Raw genomic sequence first — 26642 nt, 5'->3', positions numbered from 1 at the left:
GACCCCAGCCAGATCGTGGGGACATGGCTTCGCTGTCTTTCTGGGGTCTGGATGCTGGCGCTCTGGCTGCCTAATGCCTTTCTCGAGGGTTCTCTCGACGGGAGAGAAAAAGGTTTATTTTCTGAGGCCGCCACTCGGGGACCACAGCCGGGGCCGGGCAGCGGTGACCTCCCCGGCCGCTGGCCGTCTGCTTCGGACTTCCTCCTCCTGGCCGGAGGCCCGCAGACATTTCGACAGCTTGACTAAGCCTCGTCGTCGCCGCTCCCTGCCAAACCCGCCGGCCGCTGCCAGCAGCGCCCAGTAGCTTCTCAGAGGCCCGTGGTGCCAGCGCCAGCCCCGAGCTGGAGTCTGCTCTCACCCTCCCGGGCGGCGGGGCCCGTGTGCACAGGGGGGGGGTTTTGAATATTACCTCACCACCCTTCACCGAGAAAAAATGCTCCCAGCGGCTTCTCTCTCCTCACAGAGGAGTCGAGGTCATACCGAGCCGGGGCTGAGTGAGCCCATGGATTCCAAAAAAATTGTTTGGAGAAATCAACACTAACCTCCAATTTAAAAAAAATTTTTTTTTTTTAAAGATATATTTGTATTGATTCCAGAGAGGAAGAGAGAGAGAGAGAGAGAGAGAGAGAGAGAGAGAGAGAGAGGGAGAGAGAGAGAGATACATCCCTGATGAGAGAGAATCATGGATCAGCTGCCTCCTGCACGCCCCACACTGGGGACGGAGCCTTCAACCAGGGCCTGTGCCCTGGGAATCGAACCGTGACCTCCTGGTTCCTAGATCAATGCTCAACCACTGAGACACAACAGCCGGGCTGCAGGCTAATTATTATTCCCATGATTGCCTTTTTTTTTTTTTACTACAATGTGAACCCCAGGAGAGCGGGAACTTTGTATCAGTGGTACCCTTGTTCTTTAGAACCGTGTCTAGAACATTGATGGAGCCTTTTTTTTAATATTAATTTTTTAAAAAAATATTTTATTGATTTTTTTATAGAGAGGAAGGGAGAGGGACAGAGAGCTAGAAACATCGATGAGAGAGAAACATCCATCACCTGCCTCCTGCACACCCCCTACTGGGGATGTGCCTGCAACCAAGATACATGCCCTTGACCGGAATCAAACCTGGGACCTTTCAGTCCGCAGGCAGACGCTCTATCCAGTTTCGGCTAAATTAATTTTATTTTTGTCTAAACGTTTTACCTCCCTCCCCAGCCATTCCCACACCAGACAAGCCCCGCCCCACAGGGTCTGTGTCCATTGATTATGCTAGTGTGCATGCAGACAAGTCCTTTGGTTGCTCTCTAAATCTCTCCTGCCCCCCAGCCCTACCATTTGTCTCTGGATCTATTCTTTTTTTTTTTTTTTTTAAATATATTTTATTGATTTTGTACAGAGAGGAATGGAGAGAGATAGAGAGTTAGAAACATTGATGAGAGAGAATCATCGATCAGCTGCCTCCTGCACCCCCCCCACTGGGGATATGCCCGCAACCAAGGTACATGCCCTTGACCGGAATCGAACCCAGGACCCTTCAGTCCCCAAGCCGACGCTCCATCCACTGAGCCAAACCAGTCTCGGCTGGATCTATTCTTGTTCATCAGATTACGTCGATCATTATATCCCACCTATGAGTGCGATCATGTGATGTTTCTTTCTCCGACTGGCTTATTCCGCTTAGCACCGTGGCTGGCAAACTGCTGCTCTTGAGCCACAGGCGGCTCTCTGGCCCCTGGAGGGTGGCTCTTCCACAAAATACCACTGGCTCAGCGTCATGCTCTCCAGTTCCTCCACGTGGACAGACACTGCCGGAGCCACACCTCCTGGGGAGACCTTGAATTCTCTTTTCTTCCTGAAAACGAGCTTGCTAAATCTTAATTCCGGGGCGTGGCCTTGGCATTTGAAGTATGTGAGCTGTCATCAGCTTATGCCCGGAATCCGGAATCCCGTGGGTGAGGGCGGTCACACCAGTGAAAAGACCCGGAGGGAGGAGGCAGGCGATAACGGTGGAATGAGGACTTCTTATCTCCTTCCGTCCCTGACCACCTGCTCTCCTGTCACCCTGGGCTGGCTCATCCCGGCCAGAGGGCACACACCTGGCCTCCCCCAGGTCACTGTATTCCTGATTGCTGGGCTGAGATTGGAAATCCAGGTGCGGGGCCCTCCACACCGCCCCCCAGCGGCCACCTCCGCCAATGCGTGCCCAGGTGCAGAGGTGGGAAGGGACTGGCATGGGCATTACGAACGGGGCACCTCGGCTAGGCTCCTGGGCTGTATAATTATATTATAATTATGTTATAATATATGCACAACCTCTTTAATGGAGGTCGCGGGTGCAAACCAGGTTGTCCACTCTCCCGACACGTCCCAGGAGCCACTGCGGTCCGGGCCGGGACTCAGGTGGTTGAAACAGAAGGAAGAGGACGTCACCCACTCGGATCACTAAATGCGCCCCTTGCTAGTGGGGCGCATTTAAAAATAAGTGAACAACAACAACAAAAAAACCAAAACTCAAAGTTGTGTAGCTGGGAGGGAAGTTGCCCCGCTAGCCAGGGGGGGGTGAGGGGTGGGGAAGGGGGGCAGAACGGCACGCCCCGCAGAAACAGGCCGGGCAGCAGCAGCGATGTGCCGGGAGGGGGGTCCCCCAGGGCGGCCTCGGCCCCGGAGCGAGGCTGTGGGGGTCCCTCCGCCGCGCAGGGGCGCCCCGAGGAGGCCCGCGGGGACCACCTGGGAGGCTACAGCTGGATGCGCGCTGCACTGGGCTCCGGGGAGGAGTGGGCGTGGCTAGCTGTTCAGGGGCGTGGTCATACGCGCGGGGCGTGGCCAGCGGCACAGGCATGGCCATACGCGCGAGGGCAGTCAGGGTGGGGGCGTGGCTAGGAAATCGGGGCGTGGCCATACTCGCAGGGGCGTGGCCATATGCTCGAGGGTGCAGCCAGCTGTGGGGGCGTGCCAGGGACGCAGGGGGCGTGGCCCAAAGTGCGAGGGCACAGCCAGCGGTGGGGCGTGGCCAGGGACGCAGGGGCGTGGCCTCGGCGCCCCGCCCTCTCCTCGGGGATGCCGGGATGTTTACACTCCTGACAGCGGCGGCCGCGGGAGGAGGAGGAGCGGGAGCCGCGGGAGGATGGGCCGCCGCTAGGCTCGCTCTCGGGACGCGCGGGGCCGTGCGAGGCGGGGAGGCCGCGCCTGCAGCGTCCGGCGGGGGCGGCGCGGCGCGGCGCGAGGTGGCGTTCGGCTCCGGGCGGCGCAGTCACAGCCCCGCTCCATCCCCGGCCCAGCGGGCCTTCCCGCGGCGCCGCCTGGCCGGGCCGCCCGCCCGGGCCCCTCGCGGGCAGGAGGCCGGACGCCTCCCAACTTCCTGGTGAGTCGCTGCGGGGTCGCGGGCGGGAAGGGCGAGTCGGGGCCGTTGGGGCGGCCTCCGGGCCCCGCGGCCGGCCGGTCCGCCGGGAGGTGGGGCGAGGCGGGGCGCGCGGCGCCGAAGCCAGGGGCGGGGCCCCGGTCGTGGGCAGCGGCCGAGGCTCGGCGCCCGGCACCGGCTCCGACGGCCGAGGCCGCGATCACGGCGGCGGCAACAGGTCTTGGGTTTCAGGATCCGAGGAACTTGCGCGAAGTCCTGCCCCCCGCCGCCCGGCGCGCGCTGATTGGCCGCGCCGGGTATTTATCCGCCGCTGATTGGCGGGGCCCCGCTGTCAGGTTGCGGCGGCCGCGGGACCGGCCGAGCGGAGTTCCAGGGCGGGGAGGGGGGGCGGATGGGGGTCCCCGGGGGCTCGGGGGGCGCGGGGAGCACCGGACCTCCGGCCGGTTGGACGGTGAGCTTCCGCGGGGGCGCCGTTACGGGGAAGGACGGCGGAGGGAGGGAGGGAGGGAGGGAGGGAGGGAGGGAGGGAGGGAGGGAGGGAGGGATGGCCAGGCCCCGGCGGGCACGGGGTGGGGTGGGGGTGGAGGGGGACGGTGGTTAAGAAAGACATTGAACTTGGAGGCCAGAGCCGGAGGGACGAAGAGGAGCCCGAAGGGACCAGGAGGAAAGTGGGGGGCGGGGTACGTTGTCCGGGACGGGGTCACAGAGGATGATGCTCCGGGAGGTCGCCCCGTGCACCGCAGGCCTCGGCCGGGACGGAGCCAACCAATGGACCCGCCATGGGAGGCGGGGGGGGGGGGGGGGGGGGATTAGACCTTGACGGGGGTGAATAGTGAGGACTTAGTTATTATCCCACAGGAAGACATGCCCCCGCCCAACAGCGTTGCAGGAATGAAGGGACTTTCTTGTTTCTTTGGAAAAAAAAAAAAATATATATATATATATTTCATTGATTTTTTTTTTTTTTTTTTTTTTTTACAGAGAGGAAGGGAGAGGGAGAGTCAGAAACACAGATCAGCTGCCTCCTGGACCCCCCCTACCCCCCACCCCACCCCACTGGGGATGTGCCCGCAGCCAAGGTCCATGCCCTTGACCGGAATGGAACCTGGGACCCTTCAGTCCGCAGGCCGACGCTCTGTCCACTGAGCCACACCGGCCAGGGCTTCTTGCTCCTTTTGAGACGGTGATCGGGTGATCGATCCTAAGGATGCGATCGGAGAAACCAGGCGCCCTGGTCCTCAGGGCCTGTGCACCCCATCACTGTTACACCCACTGGGGCGACCCCACAAGCACTGGCGCCGGTGCGCCCCTAACCGGCGGGGCAGGATGGGGCTCTGTGTTCGGGCCGGAGTCTCCATTGGAATCAGTGTGTGTGGGTTTGAGAGGCGGTTACCCTTAGCTGCAGGCTTGGGTTAGGGTTAGGGTTAGGGTTATTTAGAGGCGCTTACCCTTAGCTGCTGGGGCAGGAGAGGACCACCGAGGCCGGTGTGTGTGTGTGTGTGTGTGTGTGTGTCTCTATGTGTGTGTCTATGTGTGCATGTATATGTTTGCACGTGTATGTTTGTGTGTGTATGTATATGTGTGTATTGGTGTGTGCATGTGTGTGTCTGTGTGTCTGTGTATATGTTTGTGTGTGTGTGTATTTGTGTGTATTTGTGTGTCCCTATGTCTGTGTGTCTCTGTGTGTGTATGTTTGTGTGTGTATGTATATGTGTATTGGTGTGTGCATGTGTGTGTCTGTGTATATGTTTGTGTGTGTGTGTATTTGTGTGTATGTGTGTGTATTTGTGTGTCCCTATGTCTGTGTGTCTCTGTGTGTCTCTGTGTGTGTATGTTTGTGTGTGTATGTATATGTGTGTATGAGTGTGTGTATTTGTGTGTGCCTGTGTGTGTGTGAGTGTGATATTTGGGACAGCAGGAAATGGGAGTTGCAAAATGTCCTTAAGTGCTGAGTGCGAAATGGCAACATTAAAATTTCCTTTCCAGTTCGCTCGTGGTGGTGATTTTTTCCCGAAGGCCCGTGCACGGGAGACGGTTTGCTTAGAAGTTGAGTCTTTCCCTTTCCCGGGGGAGGAAGCCGCCCCGCAGCCTCCTCCGCGGGTCCGGCCTGGCCGCTGGGGGCCCGGCCGCGGGAGGGGGCCGGGAAACTCCGCTTCCGGGCGGATCCCGCGGGGGGACGGCGGGGGGAGGGCCCGCCGGCGGCGGAGAAACCGGGATTCGGGGAGCCCCGGAGGCGCGGGCCTGACATTCCGCCCCGCCGCGCGAGGCCCCGCCCCCGGCGCACTGACGGCCCCCGCAGCCAATGAGCGGCGAGGACAGCGTGGTTCCGCTCGGGGCGGGACTTCCGGTCGGGCGGGGTGGGCGGGGCCGGAGCGCCGGCGGAGGAAGTGCAGCGCCGGGACGGGCGCACGTGGAGGGGCGGGCGCGGCGGCCCCGCCGGTCTCTCCCCGGTCCGTCCGCGTCCGCCCCGCTCCCCGCCTTGACCGGGCCTCAGGGCCGGGGGAGCGGGCTGTTGGGCGAGCCGGGCCTGGCCGCGGGGACTGTCGGGATTTTGCTCCGAAGTTTCCCCAAAAGTCAGACCAGGTCCTGGGCGCCTCCCCCGGGGCCGCCTCTGCGCTCAGGGCCTCTGGCCGGAGCGGGGCGGGGGCAGATGGCTTTGTGCTTTTACAGAAGACCCTCCCGCACCCATTCCACCCGCAAAGACTGCTGTGCGGGGTGTGTGTGCGTGTGTGTGTGTGTCCCTCCGCCCTGCACGCCGGGCGCACCGCCCTCCTGCCCCCTGACCGCCGCCCGGAGCTCAGCGGCCCCCAGGCCGCCTCTGCGCCGTGACCTCGGCCCTTGGCGTCCCTGCGTCGCCGGGCCCGGTCTCCTCCGCTCTGAGGAGCAGGAGGCCGTCTCTGTAAAGGCCCCCCCCCCCATGCCTGTCCCCTCCCCCGGTCTCTTCTGAGGACCCTCAGCGCTGCCCAGCTCCTGCCCGCTCCGGGCTCTGTGATCGCCGTGTCCACGATGGCGTGGGTTCCCGGTGTGAATGCTGTGTGTGGGTTTGGGAGCAGTTACCCTTAGCTGCCGGGGAGGAGAGGACCGTAGAGGCTGGGATGGGGTGGGGTGGGGGTGAGATTTTGGATGGCAGGAAACAGGAGTTGCAGAATATCCTTAAATGCCGAGTGCCAAATGGCAACATTAACATTCCTTTCTCGCATGCACGTGATTATTTACCCCCCCCCCCCATGGTTAAAATAATTCCTCGTTCTCATATTTACTTGAAAAATTGCTCTAGTTTTTGTCGTGGTTGTAATGATATTACGTTATGATTAGGAAAATCAAATAGATATGCTTGTGAAAAGTGGTTAAACTTCTATCAGTGAGGCACTGCAAAGCTTCCATTGTCTGTCCTGTCTGCCTGCGCGCCCGCAGTCAAATAACGAGGCTTGTTTGCATGCTGTCACCCAGGCGGGGGTGGGGGTGGAGGTGAGGGGGAGAGCAGGGGCAGGTCCCTATTCCGAAGGCATGGCTTGTTATTCAACACACAGAGGTACATGGAAAGACAGTCATGGTACAGGAAGAGTGCTCACTGATGGGTTAATTTGTGGGAACGAATTCATGTTTTACTCTCAGTCTCTAATAGCAACGCACAAGTCCACTTCTCTTGTGTTCCTTATAGTCTTTGGTGTTAAATGGTGTGGTGGCCAGTGTCAGCGTTCAGGGTCGTACGTGGGCAGGTGGAATATTCGGTGAGAACTGGCGTTTACACGTACCTAACATTAATATTTTCCGTGTAGCCCTAAGACAGCGTTTTGATAAAGCTTACACATTCAGTGAGTATTTTGATCGATGATGGCACGTTGTTTTAGCTTCACTTTGTCACTCGATGACCTAGATCAGTGGTCGGCAAACTCATTCGTCCACAGAGCCAAACATCAACAGCACAACGATGGACAGGTCTCTGCAGAGCCACGTTTTTTAAACATAAACTTCTTCTAACGCCACGTCTTCCACATAGACTCGCCCAGGCCGTGGTGTTTTGTGGAAGAGCCGCCCTCCAGGGGCCAAAGAGCTGCATGTGGCTCGCGAGCCGCAGTTTGCCGACCGCGGACTTAGAGTCTGCACCCTCTGATGAGGAGGAGTTGTGTCTCGTTAGCAGTTCTCCCCCTGCCCCTGGCTCCTCCCCTCTTTGGAGCAGGACCTGCTGTTGGATGGTTGGCGGGGAGTCTGAGCTGTGCGTTCTGTGATCCGGGAGCCGCCAGCCGGGACACAGTCCCCACAGGGAAGGGGCAGCCATTTTGGGGCCCCAGACCCAAACCTCGACTGCCATGGCCCAGGAGTGGACGCTGTGGGCCGGCTCTGAGCACCTGAGTGCGGTCCGATCCGGTGTGACAGGCGGGCGTGTGGGAAGCACGCACCCGGGGTCTCATGTGCGGGCCGGGAGCGGCCGGTCTGCGGTGGGACCGCCTTCACCGTAAGGCGCACAGACGTGCTGCCCGCGCTGCCCGGGCCACACCGGGGGGTGCCGCTCGGCCTTTTAAAGGAAGATGGTAGTATCTCATTGAGAAGCGATTGATTGATTGATTGATTGATTGATTGGCTGTAGAGTCCGTCCTGCTGCTGTGATGTCTGGCCAGGAGAGCCCGCAGCCTCGTGTGGTTCAGGCTGAGCCGCCTCTGCCGGCCGCGGCAGCCAGGCCTCGGCTCAGGAGCCTCAGCTCAATGGCTGGCACTAACTCTTCAAATCGCGGCTGTCACTCCGTCACAGCCAGCTGGAGGAGGAGCACAGCTGTTTGCTAAGTAACGCCGAGCGGCCACAGCTGGGCTCCCTCCCAGCCCGGGGTGTCCCGCAGGGGGTGCTGCTCCCTCTGTGGGTCCCTGCAGTGCCTCTCCGCCGGGCGCCCAGGCTCCCCACTCCCCGTGCCCCCGGCCGTGCAGTCCCACCCCGGGCCTGCCCACAGCTCTCCTCCCGCCTCTGTCGGTGGCGGCGTTCAGGAACATCAGGATGAGTAACAGGCTCCTTTTCCATGACCGCCTTCTCCACTGGTACGGTGACCAGACACGCCTTTGCATGCCGGCCGCTCCCCATGCCGGGCTCACTGCTCGCCTCTCATTGACTGCTCCGAGGCCCACCTCACACAGGACGAGGAAGAAGAGGCACTGGGAATAGAAGGTCCCCGGGTCCTGGGTGAAGTCCAGGCTCACCTCTGTGTCTTCCCACGCCGGCCCCAGTCTGAGCCTCAGGGCTGAGCTGGTCTGGGACGGGGTCCGAGCGGCGAGCGCGAGGCCTGGAGGGCGCAGAGGGGTCCGGGAGGCATGGAGGCTCCTGCAGGCGGCCGGAGTGGGCGAGGTGTCTGGCCTCCGCAGGATGTGGCCGCTCTGAGCCGCCTCAGCCCCGACCCCAGCGCCGCCTGCGGCTCCCCGGGCGGCCGCTGCGCACACGCAGGCTCTGCCTTTCCTAGAACCATCCGCCCGTTCCAGGAACCGCCCGCTTCCTGGAAGAGGTGCAGCCACACAGGGCTCGGCACGTGTGTGCATGTGTGTGCATGTGCGCACACACAATAGGCTGGACTCACACTGATCCCGGACTTCTGAAACCCCAGCTCGAGAACCTTCTTGTGCAATCCTGCTTGTGACAGAACTGCCTCTGAAGCCCGCTCGTCTGTGATCTGGAATGACTCCCATACCCCCTCCCCCCCTGGAATGTTCTGAGAAGATCCCGGCCAGATGGGAAGATGCGTGTGGAGCCGGTCGCTGGCATTCTGCTGGAAGGGCCCACAGAAACAGGGAGCTGGGAAATCCTGGAAGCCACGGCCACGGGAACCCCCCCCGCCCCCCTCGGGCCTGCAGTTTAACACTACGGGTGCCGTTTGCAGCTTTAACTGACACTTAAAGCCTGGGACGCTGCTCACGGCTCATTCACTGAAGCGGTGGCTCAGGACGCCCCTGAGGCTCCGGAGGGCGGGGATGAGGGCTCCCGTCTGCCCGTGGCGGGGGAGGCAGCTGCCCGCTGGCCAGGCGGGAGCGGGCCGGGCTCAGGGCCAGGACTCGTTTGTCCTGTTACTGCACACTCTGCCCCTTTGGCATAACCCCCGCGCTCCCCGCAATCCTGACCCCGAAGTACCTCCTGATCATCATCACCCTTTAGGCGTGCGGCCTGCTCACCGAGCTGCAGCCCAGCGAGGCCAGATGGGACCGTTATTTTCCTCTGACCGAGCTCACCTGCAGGTTCTAGCCAGGGTAACGGTCGAGGAGTCAGTCACTAAAAATAAAAGTGTGAATAAGTAGCGGCTTGCCACTCGCAGGGTTTCCGTGTGGGCGTGCGGGGGAGAGGGTGTGAGCGCCTCGGAAACAGCCCCGCCCCTGGGCGGACGCGGTCCTGGGGTGAGGCCTGTGGGCCCGGGGACAGGTGTCCGGTGAACTGAGCGGGGGTCCGGGCTGCGGGGATGAGATAAACGGACGGACCGGATCTCTGAGTGAGGACACAGCTCCCCGCAGCCACAGCTCTGCTCTGGGCGGCCAGCGGTGCTCCTGGCGGTGGGTCCCCGTACCCGGCCCCGGGCCCCGGAGGGCTGGTCCTGCCTTATCGCCGGGTCGTCGCCATGGCAGCTGGGGGAGCACCACTCCCGCCGGAGCACTCGGGAGCCGGCGGCCAGCGAACTGGATGTGCAGCGGCTCCGCTGGCTCCTCCCGCAGGAAACGGCGGGTGGGCTCCCGGGACCCACCGGGCCTGCCTGGGGGCCGTGCGGTCGGAGCCTGATGCTGTGCGAGGTGCCGGCGTTAGGAGGGGGATTCTGGGCAAAAGCGGGCTAAGGGCCTCTGCCCTGTTCCCCTGCTTCCCCCTAAGGCAGTGGTCGGCAAACTCCTGAGTCAGCAGAGCCAGGTATCAACAGCACAACCACGGAAATTTCTTTGGAGAGCCAACTTTTTTACCCTTAAACTGTCTTGGTAGATACATTGTTGTTAACTTAGTTAGGGGACTCCTGAGCTGGGCGGTGCTAAACCCTCCAGGGGCCAAAGAGCCGCACTGACCCCGGCCCTGAATGGTTTGTGTGAGAGCCTCCTCCGGGACATGGATGAGATCCCCACGAAGCAAACGGAGTTCTCACCTGGGGGGCTGGGTCCAGACGCCCCGCCTTCCCGCAGAAGAGATGGCTGCTGGGAAGTTGCCCGCAGAGGGGGGCTAACCCACGGCTGAACTTCCAGAACATTCACTCTCAGCAGCACAGAGCTGACCAGCCGCCCCTCTCCGATGGCACCGGAGGGTCAGGGGCCTCGTTAAACCTCCTTCACTGATGAGAAGCGGGTGTCAGGACGCTGGGTTTTGTTCTAACACACACACACACACACACACACACACACACACGGTGAAAGTGTGACTTTAAAACGCCGTTCTGTGTGTGACGTTCGCACACTCGGTGCGGGTCGGTGCTCTGCCGGCTTTCCTGTTCGGTGGGAATGGAGAGGGAAGCCCTGAGCAGACGGCCGTGGGGAAGGCTGGGGTGTGGCCCGCACTGGCCCTGAGCAGCTGGCCGTACTGAACGGGCTGGCCGGACGCCGGTCCCAGGGGTTAGAGCGGGCGGCGGGCGTGGTCTGGCGGTCAGCTGTCAGAGGAGGGGTTCTGGGGCGCGCTCCCTGCTGGCCTCCCATCCCAGCCTGGGTTTTTCTCTTGTTGGAGGTCAATCATATATTAAATAGGTAGTCTCTTTAGTCGTGTGGGTGTGGGTGTGGGGAGAGAGTGTGTGTGTGTGTGGGGGGGTGTGTTTGAGAATATGCCTGCTCTCTCATTACTGCCTAAGGTTATGGTCCTGATTGAAGACTTGAGGTGAGCGTTCTGGTCGGTGTTCTCGCTGCCCGGCCCGCCTGTGACTTTAAAGCTCCCGGGAAATGAGACCCAGCTGATCACCGGGTTCCCCATGGGGCTGGGAAGGCTGAGGCGGAGGCCAAGGCTGGGCGGTCGGGCCTCTCTGCAGCCTTTGTCCTCAGGGCCTGGGGCCCCGCACACGCGTGGTGCCGGCTGCTACGGGACACAGGAGGGCACCGGAGGGGGCGGCAGTGGCTGCAGGGCTGCCCGGGACAGGGGATCTGTGCTGGCCCAGGAAGCACTGGGCCAGGGAAGTGGGGTGTCCAAAGCTCAGAAACGGGCCGGCTTGGCAGAAAGAGGCGGACATGAGGCTGTGAGTCACCCCCTGGGGCTGCCCCGTGGCCTGTGAAACGCGGCTCCGGACGGGCAGCCACTGCAGACCGGCCTGAAACCCGAGCCGCTGCTGCTGTCTGTCTGAGCCTCGGGCCTGGCTGTCTGTGGCTGCTCCTGGCTGTCTGAGCCGCGGGCCTGGCCGTCTGTGGCCGCTCCTGGCCGTCTGAGCCGCTCCTGGCCGTCGGTGGCCGCTCCTGGCTGTTTGTGGCCGCTCCTGGCTGTTTGTGGCCGCTCCCGGCTGTCTGTGGCCTCTCCTGGCTGTCTGTGGCCGCTCCCGGCTGTCTGTGGCCTCTCCTGGCTGTCTGTGGCCGCTCCTGGCTGTCTGTGGCCTCTCCTGGTTGTCTGTGGCCGCTCCCGGCTGTCTGTGGCCGCTCCTGGCTGTCTGTGGCCGCTCCTGGCTGTCTGTGCCACGGGCCTAGCTGTCTGAGCCTCGGGCCTCACGTGCCGATGAGCGCTCCCGTGCCAGCCCAGCCGCCGTCCCTCCCTTTCTCCCGGCGGCCCTCCTCCAGGGAGAAACGGGGCGTTTGTGGGGTGTGAACTCCAGGCCCAGGAGCTTGGACTTGGTCCTGAGCCAGAGCACTGAGGGTCACCTCAGGGTCAGCTCCCGTGGAGCGCTGACCAGTCAGGTGGGCTGCCGACAGAAGCTCTGGCTCCAAGCCCGGAATCGGGAGCCCTTGTCCGGCAAAGGCTGTGATAACGGGCCCGGGAGCCATGGCGTTTGGCTTCCTGTGCGGACCGGCCCCCGCAGCCGTCCTGCCGGGGGCGGTGGGGAGGGGGGGAGCCTGGGCCAAGAAAAGCCTCTGGCTCTGGGTTTGAGGGTGCACCCAGCTTTGGAGACGATGAGGTTCGAACCATGGGGCTGAGGGAGGAGCACAGGTGTGGGCGTGGCGCTGTTCGTTCAGAGCGAGGCGGTCCCCGGCTGTCACGGGGGATGGCTATTGATGATGTGCACACGGAGGACCGAACTTCATTCCGGAAGGTCTTACCCGGCCCCTGAGCCCTGGGGAGTCAGCCGCGGGTGGACAGCATGTCAGAAGGAAGAGGTTCTTGAGCAGCCTTTCCGCCTGGAGTTAGGTTCCTGGGGCCCAGCGTTGTTTGGCAGCGCGTGGCCGTGGCCGTGGCCGTGGCCGTGGCCGTACAGGAGGCTGTGGGAGCGGGTGTCGCCGGGTGGTTGTGCTAGGGGGACTGGGGGACAGGGGGCTGCGCACGTCCAGCATGTCTATGCCTTGGGCGACGTGGCACTGACACGTGGTCTTTGCTTGCAGAGCGCTGACGGTCCTCTTCCTCCGGACGATGGATGAGAAGCCGCAAGGCCTGCAGGGGCCCCCGGCCCCCCAGTTCCAGCCTCAGGTAAGGCGGCCCGGCGCTCACACCTCTGTGCTTCAGACGGCGGGACAGCTCCTCGGGTCGGAGGCAGCCGAGGCTCACAGCAGAGGCCGGGTGTGGTCACACCGTGTATGTTCTCATGTCGAGTACGTGGTTCTCATGTCGGTCCCGGTGTCACTCGGACACGTGGTCTGTAGGAACAGGGCACTTTTGAAATATTCCCGGAGATTGTAGGGAGATAATTTCTCAAACGGGAAGAAGCACAATTAGTGAGAGTTGGTTGGCACACGTGGCGTTGGCGTGTGCATGTGTGTACATGGGGGGTGTGTGGACAGTGCGCTCCATTCTGACTGGTGTCACTTGGGGTGAGTGATGTCTCCTTCAAGGCCCAGAATGAGTTTTATGGACGTCAAATGGAAAGGCGTGTTGTTGCTTTCAAATCCCGTTAAAACGCAGCCACGTTAACGTTATCAGACGGAAGCAGTTTGTCAGCTTGCGTGAACGGGAACGTGAGGCTCAGTCAGACGCTGGCGGTGGCCGTGATGCCCTTTAGCGATGCTGCTGTGCCTTCGATCCCGGATGACGGTCCCCGGGGCTCCGGGACCGATGCTCCCCGGGGAGCGGGGAGTCCACGCGTGGCTCCGATTTCCCCCGGGAGCCATCAGCGGCGCGGCCCGCATTACACTGCTCAGCGCGGCCCCGCCTCCAGGGCGAGCAGATTAATTCCCGGGGGCCGGCGGCCAGCACTGTTCCGGGGCTAAACACACCGAGGGGGACGGACGCCGTTCAGAGAGACCGCGCTTTTCCAAAGATAACTTCCCGCCCGGCCCCCGGCGACACCGCCTCTGTCAGGACTGACTGCGCTGCCTGCAGTGGCCGCCGCCCGCGCCGGGGCTGGGACGGCTGGGCTCACCAGCGGAGCCTCCCGACCGGCCTGTCACTCCCAGTGCGGGCGATGGGCTGGAGACGCGGTCTCTGCCCGCCCGCCTGCCTGTGAGGACGCGATGGACGGCGGTCCCCAGCCCCTGGCCTCGGAGGGGCTCCCCGCGGCCTGCCCGGCAGATGGCCTGTAACGGTGTCCGATGCCCCGGCCCTCAGCCTAATCCCGGGTGGCAGCCCGTCCCTCAGCTGCCAGGCGCCCCTCCGGCCTCGCCGCCCGTGCGGGGGGGAGGGGGGGGGCCCGGCTTAATCAGCCCGGCAGCCTGCGACCTGACATGCAGATGTAGGTCATTGCATATGTAAATGCGTGATTACAGGCCCGCATGCCAGAGCACATTAGCGGCCGTCCGCGGCGGCTGTCACAGGCCTCGGCCGTCATGAACGCCTGCCAGTCACCCGCCGCGGGGCGGGCTCCCGCTCGCCGACGCGCACCTGCTGCCGGCCCGGCTCGCACCCGGGGCCGCGGGGCCTGGTCTCGCTGCTGCAGACCCTCAGGCGTACCCATTCCTTAGGAGACACGGGCACTGACAGCCGCTCCTGAGATAACACTTTGTTTAAAGTCAGGAAACTGGAAAAGCTGGGACAGCCACGGAGTCTCTGAGCGGCGGCACCTGTGAGCTGGCTCACCGCCCGCGCCGTCCCGGGACACGGTGCGGGTCCAGCCCCCATGACGTGTGTGTGCTCAGCCTCGTTCTGTGCCCAGGCCTGCCTGCTCATCGGGAGGCGGAAACTCTGTGGATTCTCTCGAGGGTCTGCAGGCTGGCCACCGTGTGGGCCTTGCTCAGAGGGGGTGACCCCTGGTGGAGGGCTGTGACACCGACGTGGCAGGCCACTGGGACGACGTAGTGCCAGTCTGTGCGGCCCCTCCCGGCTGCGGGCGGAGCAGGAGCCGTGCTGTGCGGTGACGGGGTCTCCGCGCACACCCGGCGGGGGCGGCCCACCCGTGGCTGTGCCTTGCGGCTGAGGCCTCTCCGTCCTCTGCTTCCAGAAGGCCTTGCGGCCGGACATGGGCTACAACACGCTGGCCAACTTCCGGATCGAGAAGAAGATCGGCCGCGGGCAGTTCAGCGAGGTGTACCGGGCGTCCTGCCTGCTGGACGGCGTGCCCGTGGCCCTGAAGAAGGTGCAGGTAGGCGCTCCCGCCCCGTCCGGGTACAGATCGCCCTCAGGGGGGTGGACCGGCCCCCTGCCCGGTCCCTCCCGCGGGGGCCTCCCCGTTACCAGCGGGCAGACGGGCTGTGGGAGTCCCTCTCCACCACGGACAGCAGCGCGCCTGTCCCGCGGCCTGAACGCGGTGGGGGCCGGCCGGCCGTGTCCCTGGTCAGCACCGTCGAGGCTGCGAGCCGAGGCCTGTGTTCCGAGTCTCAGGAACGTGCGTGCTCGGTGCCGGCAGCCGGGGGCGGGGACTCAGCGGCCCCAGGGCTGACATCCCTGCAGGTTCCACAGCCACAGGCGCTGGGGGACACGCTCGGGGGGTGCACCGTCCCCACAGACAGTCCTGATGAGCGGGCGTGGTGGGCAGCTCGGACAGGGGGCTGACTTACCCAACTCCGGCTCTGCTCTTAGATATTCGACCTCATGGACGCCAAAGCCCGTGCCGACTGCATCAAAGAAATAGACCTGCTCAAGGTAGGGGCTGCCCGCGACTGGTCACCTCGGGAATCGGAAATGACTTCACTGGGACGTGGGGAGGGTCAGCTTCCCTCACTTCACACCGGGAAACGGTGACAGGTGTCAGGTGTTAGCGTTTTTAATTTTCTGTTTGTTTTGTCTTTTAACCACGGGAGGTAGCTACGCTAGGGGCAGCCCCGACCTCAGAGCAGGGGTAAAAGGGAGGGGGCGATCACCATTGCGCTCCCTGACCGGCAGGTCTCGGCTCGAAGGAAAGTTTTTAGCTGCCGATGAGGCCATCGGGCCATTCATTGTAGCAGGGATAGATGACTGGGCAGAATGTACTTCCATTTAAAACTCAGTGCCCAGTGTACTCTGTTATTTCTAATGAAGAACATTAAGATAAAGTTAACGCATGCCCAGTTTTGCTTTCAATTACTACACTTCCTTTAACATTCCCAAGATTAAAGAAAAGCACGCTGTCACGTGGCGTCTCTGTGACTCAGAAATGAAACGCAGTAGCTAACGAGTTCTTAAGCTACCGAACTCCTGGGAGTGTTTAAGGAGCGGATGTTTTCTCTCCGCAGCAACTCAACCACCCGAACGTGATCAAATACTACGCGTCCTTCATCGAGGACAACGAACTGAACATCGTTCTGGAGTTAGCGGACGCCGGCGACCTGTCCAGGATGATAAAGGTGAGGCCGCTCGCCGCTCGCTGTCCGGTGGGCACAGGCACGGCGGGCACCTCACTGACCGGGGGCCTGCGGGATGCAGCCGCGCGGGCCGGCCGGCCGGTGGCGGGTGTGTGTGCTCTCACCACTCAGCTGTCCGGTGGGCACAGGCACGGCGGGCACCTCACTGACCGGCGGGCACCTCACTGACCGGGGACCTGCGGGATGCAGGCCGCCCTCGCCGCTCGCTGTCCGGTGGGCACATGGCACGGCGGGCACCGCACTGACCGGGGGCCTGCGGGATGCAGCCGCGCGGGCCGGCCGGCCGGCCGGTGGCGGGTGTGTGTGCCCTCGCCGCTCGCTGTCCGGTGGGCACACTGCACGGCGGGCACCTCACTGACCGGGGGCCTGCGGGATGCAGCCGCGCGGGCCGGCCGGCCGGCCGGTGGCGGGTGTGTGTGCTCTCGCCGCTCGCTGTCCGGTGGGCACACGGGCACGGCGGGCACCTCACTGACCGGGGGCCTGCGGGATGCAGCCGCGCGGGCCAGCCGGCCGGCCGGTGGCGGGTGTGTGTGCTCTCGCCGCTCGCTGTCCGGTGGGCACATGGCACGGCGGGCACCTCACTGACCGGGTGCCTGCGGGATGCAGGCCGCGCGGGCCGGCCGGCTGGTGGCGGGTGTGTGTGCAAGGCGCCTGTTTCATGCCCGTGGGCACTGGTCCAGAGGCCTGGGCTGACCACGTGGCCGTGGGACATGCCGTGTTCTGCTGATCCACGCTCTGCCCCCACGGGCGCTGGCGGAGGGGGGAGGGGGCTGCCTCTCGGCCTGAGATGCCCCCGAGTGCTCCTGAGCCCACGCCCCCGCCCCCCCCCAGTGCTCCTGAGCCCCCAGTGCTCCTGAGCCCGCGCCCCCCGCCCCCCCCCAGTGCTCCTGAGCCCCCAGTGCTCCTGAGCCCCCAGTGCTCCTGAGCCCCCAGTGCTCCTGAGCCCCCAGTGCTCCTGAGCCCGCGCCCGCCCTGCTGCTCCGATGGCGGGGACAGTGCTTTATGGAGCCGCGGGCGCCGGCGGAGGGACTCGCCGCTGCAGAGCGTAAATCACCGCGTCGGCGGCACGGCCGTTCTCGGCGGCCTAATTGGGGGAGAGGAAATATCGCTCCCGGTCTGATCCGAGCGGAGCCGGGCGGCCGCGCATCAAAGCTCCGCGATGAATAATTAACGCGCAGCGGCGGCCGGGCGGCGGCGTGAGCAGCCGGCGCTCCGTGTGCCTCTAATTGGGGCTCAGAGGACCCGGGGCAGGGCCGGGGCGGCTCCCGACGGGGCTCAGAGGAAAGGAGGCCCGTGTCCCCTCGCCTGGCCCTTTGTCACCGGCCGTCACGGGCAGGCGGACGTGGGCACAGGCCCCGCCGTGTGCCTTTAGGACCGTGTGCGTGTGGTTCCCATGTATGCATGTGGTTCCCGTGTGTGCGCTGTGGTTCCCGTGTGTGCGTGTGGTTCCCGTGTGTGCGCTGGGCCGGGGCCACGTGCCGTCACCTCACCCCTCGGGGTCAGCACCCCCCTCGGGGTGGCCATGGGGCCCAGCTCAGGGGCCGGCGGCCAGGCCAGCCCCTCGGCGGCTGCCCCTCTGTCGTGTGAGATGACATCACGGAGGGGACCTGACCCCCGGAATCGGGGTGAGGGCAGAGACTCCGTTACGGACTTTGGGGATTAGCCAAAGCGCCAGCAGCTCCGGGGGAGGAGGGTGAGCCGCAAACACCCTCCCGTGTGAGCCTGCTGGCCTTCCCGTGCGGCCCTCACGCTGCAGACACGTCTCTGCTCGGGCGTCTCTCACGCTCTTGACCTTGGGCCTGAGAGCAGTGAGCGCTCCCAGCAGGGCCATCTGTCTCTGTCCTCCCCCTGGTTCACCGCGCCCGCCCGGTCCGGCGGCCGGGCAGAAGGACGGCCGGGCGGGTCCGGAGCACGGCCAGGGGCCCGCGGTCTGCCCTCGAGGCTGCCGTTGGCCTTGGCGTCAGCCGGAGTGGGTCCGGAGTCTGGGGTTACACCTGCACCGGATACGCAGGAGCCCCCGTCCCCCTCGGCCCGGGCCCTGCGGTCTGAGCCCCACACCGGTCCGGCACCCCGGGAGCGGGGGCTGGCACCCCGGGGGCGGGGCGGGAGGGGAGGAGCGGGGCGCCGGGCGCTCTCCTCGGCCGCGGCCTCTCCGGACTCTCTCTCCCCCTCTCTCTCCCCGTCTCCCCCCCCCCCCCGCCCCCCCAGCACTTTAAGAAGCAGAAGCGGCTGATCCCGGAGCGCACCGTGTGGAAGTACTTCGTGCAGCTGTGCGGCGCCATGGAGCACATGCACTCCCGCCGCGTCATGCACCGAGGTGGGCGCCGCCGGCCCCCCCCCCCCCTGCACCGGGCTGCCCTACCCCGGGACTTACCCGCCAGCCGCAGCTCCCGGGGACGGGGACGGGCGCCACAGGGAGGCGGAGGGGGACTGGGCACACCTCCGGGGTCGGGGAGCCTCATGCTGCCTCGATTATCGTTCGTCTCCGAGGACGAGGACACAGAAACGTGAGGCTGTGTAAACCCTCAGAGTCCAGCGGTCCACGCAGGGTGCAGACAGCCTGACCGCTAGGGGGCACTCTGAACCGCACCAGGGTCACCTCCCGCTCCTCACCCCCCCCTCCTCACCCCCCGCCGCCTCTGTCCGCAGACATCAAGCCGGCCAACGTGTTCATCACGGCCATGGGCGTGGTCAAGCTGGGGGACCTGGGCCTCGGCCGCTTCTTCAGCTCCAAGACCACGGCCGCGCACTCGCTGGGTGAGGCCCCCCCCGGGGGGGAGAGAAGGAGGGGGTGCCGGGCCGAGCAGCCCCTCCCAGCCAGACGGGGGCGCTCCGGGCCCCGGGGGACCCCGCCCCCGCCCTCGCAGCCGGCAGCCACTGCAGCTGTCGCCGTGGAGACCGCCCATGGCAGTTGTTCCGCTGACAGGACCGGTGTTTTGCAGTGGGCACCCCGTACTACATGTCTCCCGAGCGGATCCACGAGAACGGCTACAACTTCAAGTCGGACATCTGGTCCCTGGGCTGCCTGCTGTACGAGGTGGGTCCTCCCCGCCCGGGGCCTGCCCCCCTGTGCCCACGGGGGCTCCGCTGGGCCCGGGGCGCTGGGCGCTGGGCTGCCTGCTGTGCGAGGTGGGTCTGCTCCGCCCGGGCAGGTGTTTCCCGCTGGCCTGCCTCCCGTCCCCACAGACTGACTTTGGTGGCCACTCCTCCCCTGGCTCCCGGCCGTGGGCGATGGTGGAATGCGGGGTGTGTCCCTCGGCCCTTAGCTTCCACGTTGGTGCATGTGCTCAGTCCCTGCGAGCGGCCATGGGGAGCTGGAATTCTCCCAAAGTCCCTGCACGTTCTGTCCATCTGCTCCCCGTTAGGAAGGGGTGACATGGGCCTTTCCCACGGGGCCCCCCAGGATGCCCCCGCGGGAGCCCCTGAAACTCGGAGCATCAGACTGTCAGTGTTCCCGAGACCTCAGGTAAATAAACGCCCACGCCCCTCCAGCTCCGTCCTCACTGCCACGCACCGAGCAGACGCTGATTAAAAGCCAGCGCCGCGGCGACAGGGACCTTTGCACGGAACAGGCGTCTTACACGCCGCATTGTCCGCCGGGCGGAGGGGGCGGCTCCGAGCGGGAAGAGAGCGCCCGGCCCGACGCCCCCGGCATACTGATCGGGCGCCGGCGGGTCAGGGGCCGCGTCAATCAGCCCGCGGCCGGCGGCGGGGATCACATTAGCCCGGACCCGCCGCGGGAGGAGCGGGCGCAGCTGTCAGGCCCGCGGGCGCTCTAATGAGCCAGATGAATGGAGCTCCGGCTGGAAAATAAAACAGGGCGGTTGGCATTTCTCATCTGTCAGAGCAGCGGACGCGTGAGCGCCGGCGTTAACCCCCGAGGGCCCGCCGCGGCCTGCGAGGAGCCCCCGGCGCGGGCGTGGGGCCGGGCCCGGGGACGGACCGACGGACGGACGGACGATGGACAGGACCCTGTGCATGCGCAGCCCGGTCTGCCGTGTCCTGTTCACCAGGCGGCCTCCTGGCCTTTATTTTTAGCATCTCTTTTATCCATCTCAGAGAGGAAGGGAGGGGAGAGAGACATCAGTGAGGAGAGAGAATCGGGGATCGGCTGCCTCCTGCCACACTCCACTGGGGATCGAGCCCGCAGCCCAGGCCTGTGCCCTGACCGGGAATCGAACCCGGGACCCTTCAGTCTGCAGGCTGACGCTCTGTCCACTAAGCCGCACCAGCTAAGGCCCTCCTTGCAGTTCGAACACAGAAACATGCGATGATGATTGGAGCCCCTCTTTCAGAAATGTCCCCCCCTTGTTCTCCGTGGCTGGGGGCGGGACATTGAGGTTCCCCTCCCCCCTCTCCCCTCTCCCCTCTCCCTGGGGGCGGCTCCGGTGTCTGTGCAGGACGGAGGGGTCTGATGTGAGGTGCTGGCCGGGCCTCCCGCCTGCGGCACCGAAGGGGTTAACGCCGGCGGCGCAGACGGTGAGCGTTCGGCGTGGCCGTCCTCCGACGCTGCTGAGGACGTGTCTCACACGCCCGCCTGTTGGCGTGTACACGTGTCCCTGCGCACACATGTCCCCGCGCACACACGTCCCCGCGTACACACGTCCCCGCGCACACACGTCCCCGCGTACACAGTCCCCGCGTACACGCGCCCCCCGCGTACACGCGCCCCCCGCGCACACGCGCCCCCCGCGCACTCGCGCCCCCGCGCACACGCGCCCCCGCGCACACGCGCCCCCGCGCACACGCGCCCCCGCGCACACGCGCCCCCGCGCACACGCGCCCCCGCGCACACGCGCCCCCGCGCACACACGCCCCCGCGCACACACGCCCCCGCGCACACACGTCCCCGCGCACACACGTCCCCGCGCACACACGCCCCGTGTCCGCGTGTCCCCGCGCACACACGTCCCCGCGCACACACGTCCCCGCGCACACACGTCCCCGCGCGCACACGTCCCCGCGCACACACGCCCCGTGTCCCCGCGCCCGGATTAGCGCCCGGATTAGCGCCCGGATTAGCGCCCGGATTAGCGCCCGGATTAGCGCGGGCGGAAAGGGTGACTGGCTGGGCAGCCTGGCGCCCGCCTCCTCGCTGCTGCGCCCGGGCGGAACGGGCCGCGAACATCGAACCCGAGTCTGAGTTTGTAGCCTGCGAACCGCGTCCTCGCTGCCCGTGACACTGGTTTGAATTCAGTGACGTCTTTCTGAGTGTTCATTCCTGGAGGCTTTTCCCCTGAGTTAAGCCTCCGCGGCCGTGGTGCAGTGGCCGAGGCGTGGCCTCTGGCGGCTGAGACGCTTCGAAGGGCAGGGAGGCCCAGGTGGCTGCAGACTGAGGTCAGGTCTGGACTCGGGGGGGGGGTCCCCCGGACGGTGATGGAGAGCCGAGCCCCCCCCCCGAGGCGCTGCTGGGCCAGGTCAGCGTCAGCCACGGCCTGTGTCCGCTCTGTCCCGGCCGCCCCGTGTCCGATGTACACGGAGCGGCCGGATGATGCTCTCTGAACGCATAATATTCTGGGCATTCGGTGTACGTCCTGTGAAATAAAAGGCTCCTATGCAAACGGTCCCCTCGACCAGGAGTGCGACCAGCAGGCAGGCCGGCCATGGCCCCCGTCCCCTCCCCCTGGCCAGGCTGGCCGGACCCCGCCCATGCACGCATTCATGTACATATACTGGGCAGTCATATTATGCGTTCAGAGGTAATCATCATCTGGCCACTTCGTGTAGGCCATCTGGTTAGTCAGGAGGTAATACTAGTTGCTTTGATGGGAACTAGTTACAACGAATTTCGATTTCTTTATGTCCTTTTTCTCAGTGCCATGTTGTACATAAATACACATACGGTAACCGTCTCTCCCTTTTGGCGGATTTTAAACGCGGAAAACTAACAGCCACAAACCGCAGTGAGGTCTCTGGAGGCTCCCAGGAAGGGCCGGCAGGGTCTGTCCCGCGCCCGGCCCCGGGGAGGCGGGGCCCGGGAGGCACTGACCACCTGGCTTCCGGCCTTCGCAGATGGCCGCCCTGCAGAGCCCCTTCTACGGCGACAAGATGAACCTGTACTCCCTGTGCAAGAAGATCGAGCAGTGCGACTACCCGCCGCTGCCCTCCGACCACTACTCGGAGGAGGTGAGTGCCCGCCCTCGCGGCGTCCGTCCGTCCATCCATCCGTCCATCCCTCCGTCCGTCCATCCATCCGTCCGTCCCTCCGTCCGCCTGTCCATCCCTCCGTCCGCCTGTCCATCCCTCCGTCCGCCTGTCCATCCCTCCGCCTGTCCGTCCATCCGTTCGCCCGCCCGCCCGTCCATCCCTCCATCCGCCTGTCCGTCCATCCATCCACCCATCCGTCCGCCCGTTCGTCCGTCCTCCCATCCGTCCATCCCTCCGTCCGTCCATCCGCCCGCCCGTCCACCCCTCCCTCCATCCACCTGCCCATCCGTCCATCCCTCCGTCCGCCTGTCCGTCCCTCCGTCCATCCCTCCGTCCACCTGTCCGTCCATCCATCCGCCCATCCGTCCTCCCGTTCGTCCGTCCTCCCATCCGTCTGCCTGTCCATCCCTCCATCCACCCGCCCATCCGTCCATCCCTCCGTCCGCCTGTCCATCCCTCCATCCACCCGCCCATCCGTCCATCCCTCCGTCCGCCTGTCCGTCCATCCGTCCGCCTGTCCATCCCTCCATCCGCCTGTCTATCCGTCCGTCCGCCTGCCCGCCCGTCCATCCCTCCGTCCGCCTGTCCGTCCATCCGTCCGCCTGTCCATCCCTTTGTCCGCCTGTCCATCCATCCGTCCGCCTGTCCGTCCATCCGTTTGCCCACCCGTTCGTCCACCCCTCCCTCCATCCGCCTGCCCATCCGTCAATCCCTCTATCCGCCTGTCCGTCCATCCATCCGCCCATCCGTCCGCCCATCCGTCCATCCCTCCGTCCACCTGTCCGTCCATCCGTCCGCCCATCCGTCCATCCCTCCGTCCGCCTGTCCGTCCGCCCATCCGCCCATCCGTCCATCCCTCCGTCCGCCTGTCCGTCCATCCGTCCGCCCATCCGTCCATCCCTCTGTCCGCCTGTCCGTCCATCCGCCCGCCCATCCATCCGTTCGCCCACCCGCCCGCCTGTGAGGCGCTCCCTCCCCACGCTGGGGGCTGCAGTGCAGGCGGCGGGCGGCCCTTCTCCCGCTCATGCCCGGAGGCTCCTGCCTCAGTTTCCCTGCGATGGTGGATGGGTGGTGTAGGTGTGTTCTGTCCACACGCAGGACCCGTTCTGCTTCTGTCGTTGGGGAAACTGAGCCTCCTGCTCAGACAGCGAACCCCCGGGGGCCTCTCCCGGCGTCGATGGATCCCGCTGGCCGCCTGCCCGTGTCCACGGCGTTGGCGTGCGGGTCATTGGCGTGAACACGCGTGGGGCCGGGCCTTGTCCCGGTGGCCGTGGGGCGGCCGCTCGGCGGACGGGACGGCGGCCGCTCCGCAGGGCAGGGCAGCGGGCCCGGCGGGCGCAGACGGGCCCTGCCAGCGCCCTTTGTGTGTCGCTCACCGCTCTCCTCCGGCGGCATGAATATCTCACCGCCGCTCCCGCCCGCCCGCCCGCCCGCGCTCCAGCCGCATTTGCATTTCACACGCGCGGCGGGCGGTTGCCATGGTGACCTCGGCAGGATTTTAACGATGGAGCCGGTGGCGGGGGCCGCCTGCCTGCGGGCCGCTCTGGCCCCGAGTGTGAGGTCGGGCCGAGGGCAGACACCGGAGTGCGGGCCGCCCGCCCGTGGCAGGTCCCGGGCGGAGGGACGGCCCCCTGCTCCTGGGCGCCCCATCGGCCGCTGGCCCTGCTCCTGAGGTCACTGCTGGCCATGGGGGGGCGGTGACCGCGGAGAACAGGTAGGGGTGCTAGCTACCCTCTGCTCCGCTGGGGCATCCGTGGGCATCGTAGCGCCCCTCGGAGGGAGACGTGGTGACGGTGATGAGAGCATGGTGACTTGGTGATTGCACAAGCGCTGACACGCTGACCAGAGAGAATTAATGCAGGTTTTCGAAAAATCTAGATTATTCCTAAAGCCATATGTACAAGGCAGAAGGCTCCGGCTGCTGGTGTAGACACGGCCTCTTTTTAAAACCAAGTGTGTTGGGGTGACGCTGGTTAGTGAGGCCATAGTTTCCAATGTGAATGCCATGCACTGCGTGACCATGACCACGCCGGCCTCCTCCTGTCACCAGTGATCTGACCCTTTTACCCTCTACTGCTCCCCCCGCCCCCAACCAGCACACTGGTCTGTGTCTGAGCTTTCGCTTGTTTTTCTTCTTCGTTCAGTTGTAGTTGTCAGTTCTGTGTCCCCCTCGACTCCCTCTGTCCGACCTCTCGCTCGGCGGGACGTCCTCGCGGCCCCTCGCACGCACGCTCACCGGGAGGACACCCTGGGCCTCCGCGGGTGGGGGAATCTCCCCACGAGCCCCGTGTGTCCGTCAGAGGAGCGTGCGGCCAGAACACGCGTCTCCCTCCCTCCTGCGGCGTCCAGCGCACTGGCCCGCCCGCCCGTCCGGTGAGCGGCCGGCGCTCAGGGCCCGCCTTCTGTCCCCGCAGCTCCGGCAGCTGGTGAACATGTGCATCAACCCCGACCCCGAGAAGCGGCCGGACATCACCTACGTGTACGACGTGGCCAAGAGGATGCACGCCCGCACCTCGAGCAGCTGAGCGCCCGGCCGCCCCTCAGCCCGGCCTCCGGCGCCGTCGGGGGGCGAGGCGGCTCCTCCGAGCTCCTGCGCGGACCCTTCCCCGTCCTCAGATCCGCTTCTCTGGCCCACGCCTGCCGCCTTCTCGCCAAACCAGGACCCGGAACAACACGGTGCACGATGGGAGAGGACACGGACAGGCCGTCCTTGTGGCCGAAGGCCGTGGCCTCAGGAGTGGCCTCCTGAGGAGCGGGTTGGGACCAGCGCTCCGCGCCAAGCGCCGCGGCCCCCGGGCCTCACGGAGACACCGCCTCGCGGGTGCCGGGCCACGGGCCTCAGCCACGGGCCTCAGCCACGGGCGCCGGGCCATGGGCCTCAGCCACGGGCCTCAGCCACGGGCCCGACATGGACGCCGACGTGGACTCGGGCCGTTCCCCTTTAGAAGCCGGACTGTGTGTTTCGTCCTCGGTGCTGGGGCTTTGCAGTGCGGCGGGTAAGAGAGACGGCGACATCGGCTGCTGGAGAGACACCGAGTGTTCCAGGCGTGGGCGTCAGAGGCACCTCTGAGACGGGCGGACCGGGGACAGACGGGCAGACGCCGCACTTCCCGCCCCGTCTGGGTCTGTGTCCGCCTTCGGCGGCCGAGAGCCGCTGGGGAGCCGTCAGGCGTGGCTGGCGTGGCTGGCGGAACCCTGGAGGGCGCTGGCGGCTCTGTGTTTCTGTCACTGTTGTACATTTGGAAATACCCTTAAGTAACCGCAGTGCCGTCTCCGGTCCCTTCACCCCCCGGAGGCTCCTTACCCCCGGCCGCGCCCTGGGGTTCGCACACAGGCTTTCCATCCGTCCCCGCCCGAGCACCTCCGTGCCTCCAGCGCCTTCGTATTTATGTCCGACCGGCTCACCCCTGGTCCTCCCCACAGCCTGGGCCCGAGGAGGGTTCGGGTCCCAGCCTCGCCCAGCCGGCCCGTGTGTGTGTGTGTGTGTGTGTGTGTATGTGTTGTCTGTGTGTGGTCGGAGGGGAGGGAGGTGTGTGAGTGTGCGTGTGTGTGTGGTGGGAGGGGAAGGAGGGGTGTGTGTAGGGGTGTGTGTGTGTGTCTGTGTGTGTGTGTGTGGTGGGAGGGGAGGGAGGTCTGCGGGCGACAAGGCGGGGACAGCATGTGCGTGAAGGAAGGAGAGCGCGGGGACGGGTTTGGGAGGCGGACCTCTCTGTGGCGAAGCTCCAGGCCTGCCTCCGGGCGTGAGGAGGGCGAGGACGCGGATGTGGACGTGGGCGGTGCCGTGGGTGCTGTGCGGGCACGTCTGTCCCCCGTGCACCCGTGGGAGCGGGGACCAGAGTGGCCGTCCCCCCAGGGGACACTGGTGCCCCCTGCGACGTTGCTACGACCTTTCTGTGACCCCGGGGTCCTCCTCCTGCCCCTCAGCAGGTGGAGCTGCCGGCCCTGTGCTTCCTGTGAGTGTTCCTCTGTGGCCCCGCACACACTCAGTCACGGGTTCCCTGTGTCCGTGAAAGGCGCCCCTGTGCACCCGCCTCCCCCGCGGCCCCATCGGCGGGCCTTCGTGGGAGCGGCGCCCGGAGCAGGCGGCCGATCGGGGAGGGGCCCGCGGGGCCTGGGGCCGTGGCTGCGGCCGGCCGCCTGCTCTCCCGGGCCCAGCGCCCAGCGGACAGCCCACAGGGCCCGGGCGCCCGCAGACTGGCCCCGCCCCGGGGAGGGTGGGCCGTCACCCGGGGGCCGTGCTCACTCGATGGCGGCGGGGCTGGTCTCTAAAAACCCCGATTTCCGACGCCCCGGCCACACCCTGCACGGCGCCTGCAGCCCTGGGCGGAGCTGTGAGCGGCTCCGTCCGCGGGGAGGGAATGGCGGGGTGC

The 26642-nt window shown here is 65.4% G+C and overlaps 1 protein-coding gene across 2 annotated transcripts; it reads left to right on the top strand.

Annotated features, from left to right (window-relative positions):
* The first annotated feature begins 3056 nt into the window (after positions 1 to 3056).
* On the top strand, positions 3057 to 25536 carry NEK7 (NIMA related kinase 7). Of its 2 annotated transcripts, none has more exons than XM_084868587.1 (10): positions 3057 to 3358; positions 12799 to 12883; positions 14787 to 14927; positions 15365 to 15427; positions 15997 to 16107; positions 18334 to 18442; positions 18775 to 18882; positions 19068 to 19162; positions 22138 to 22251; positions 24687 to 25536. In XM_084868587.1, exons 2-10 carry the CDS (start codon positions 12827 to 12829, stop codon positions 24795 to 24797), a joined length of 909 nt encoding a protein of 302 aa, XP_084724713.1. In that variant the 5' UTR covers positions 3057 to 3358; positions 12799 to 12826; the 3' UTR covers positions 24798 to 25536. The 2 variants fall into 2 exon arrangements, with proteins under 2 accessions (XP_084724713.1, XP_084724714.1); XM_084868588.1 differs by lacking the exon at positions 3057 to 3358 and adding an exon at positions 9489 to 9576.
* The last annotated feature ends 1106 nt before the right edge of the window (positions 25537 to 26642 follow it).

Source organism: Pipistrellus hanaki, assembly GCF_964339955.1.
Source record: "Pipistrellus hanaki genome assembly, chromosome: 20".
In the NCBI taxonomy this organism is placed as follows: domain Eukaryota; kingdom Metazoa; phylum Chordata; class Mammalia; order Chiroptera; family Vespertilionidae; genus Pipistrellus; species Pipistrellus hanaki.
The sequence above is the reverse complement of the archived record's forward strand: the minus strand, read 5'-3'. Positions and strand labels throughout refer to the sequence as shown.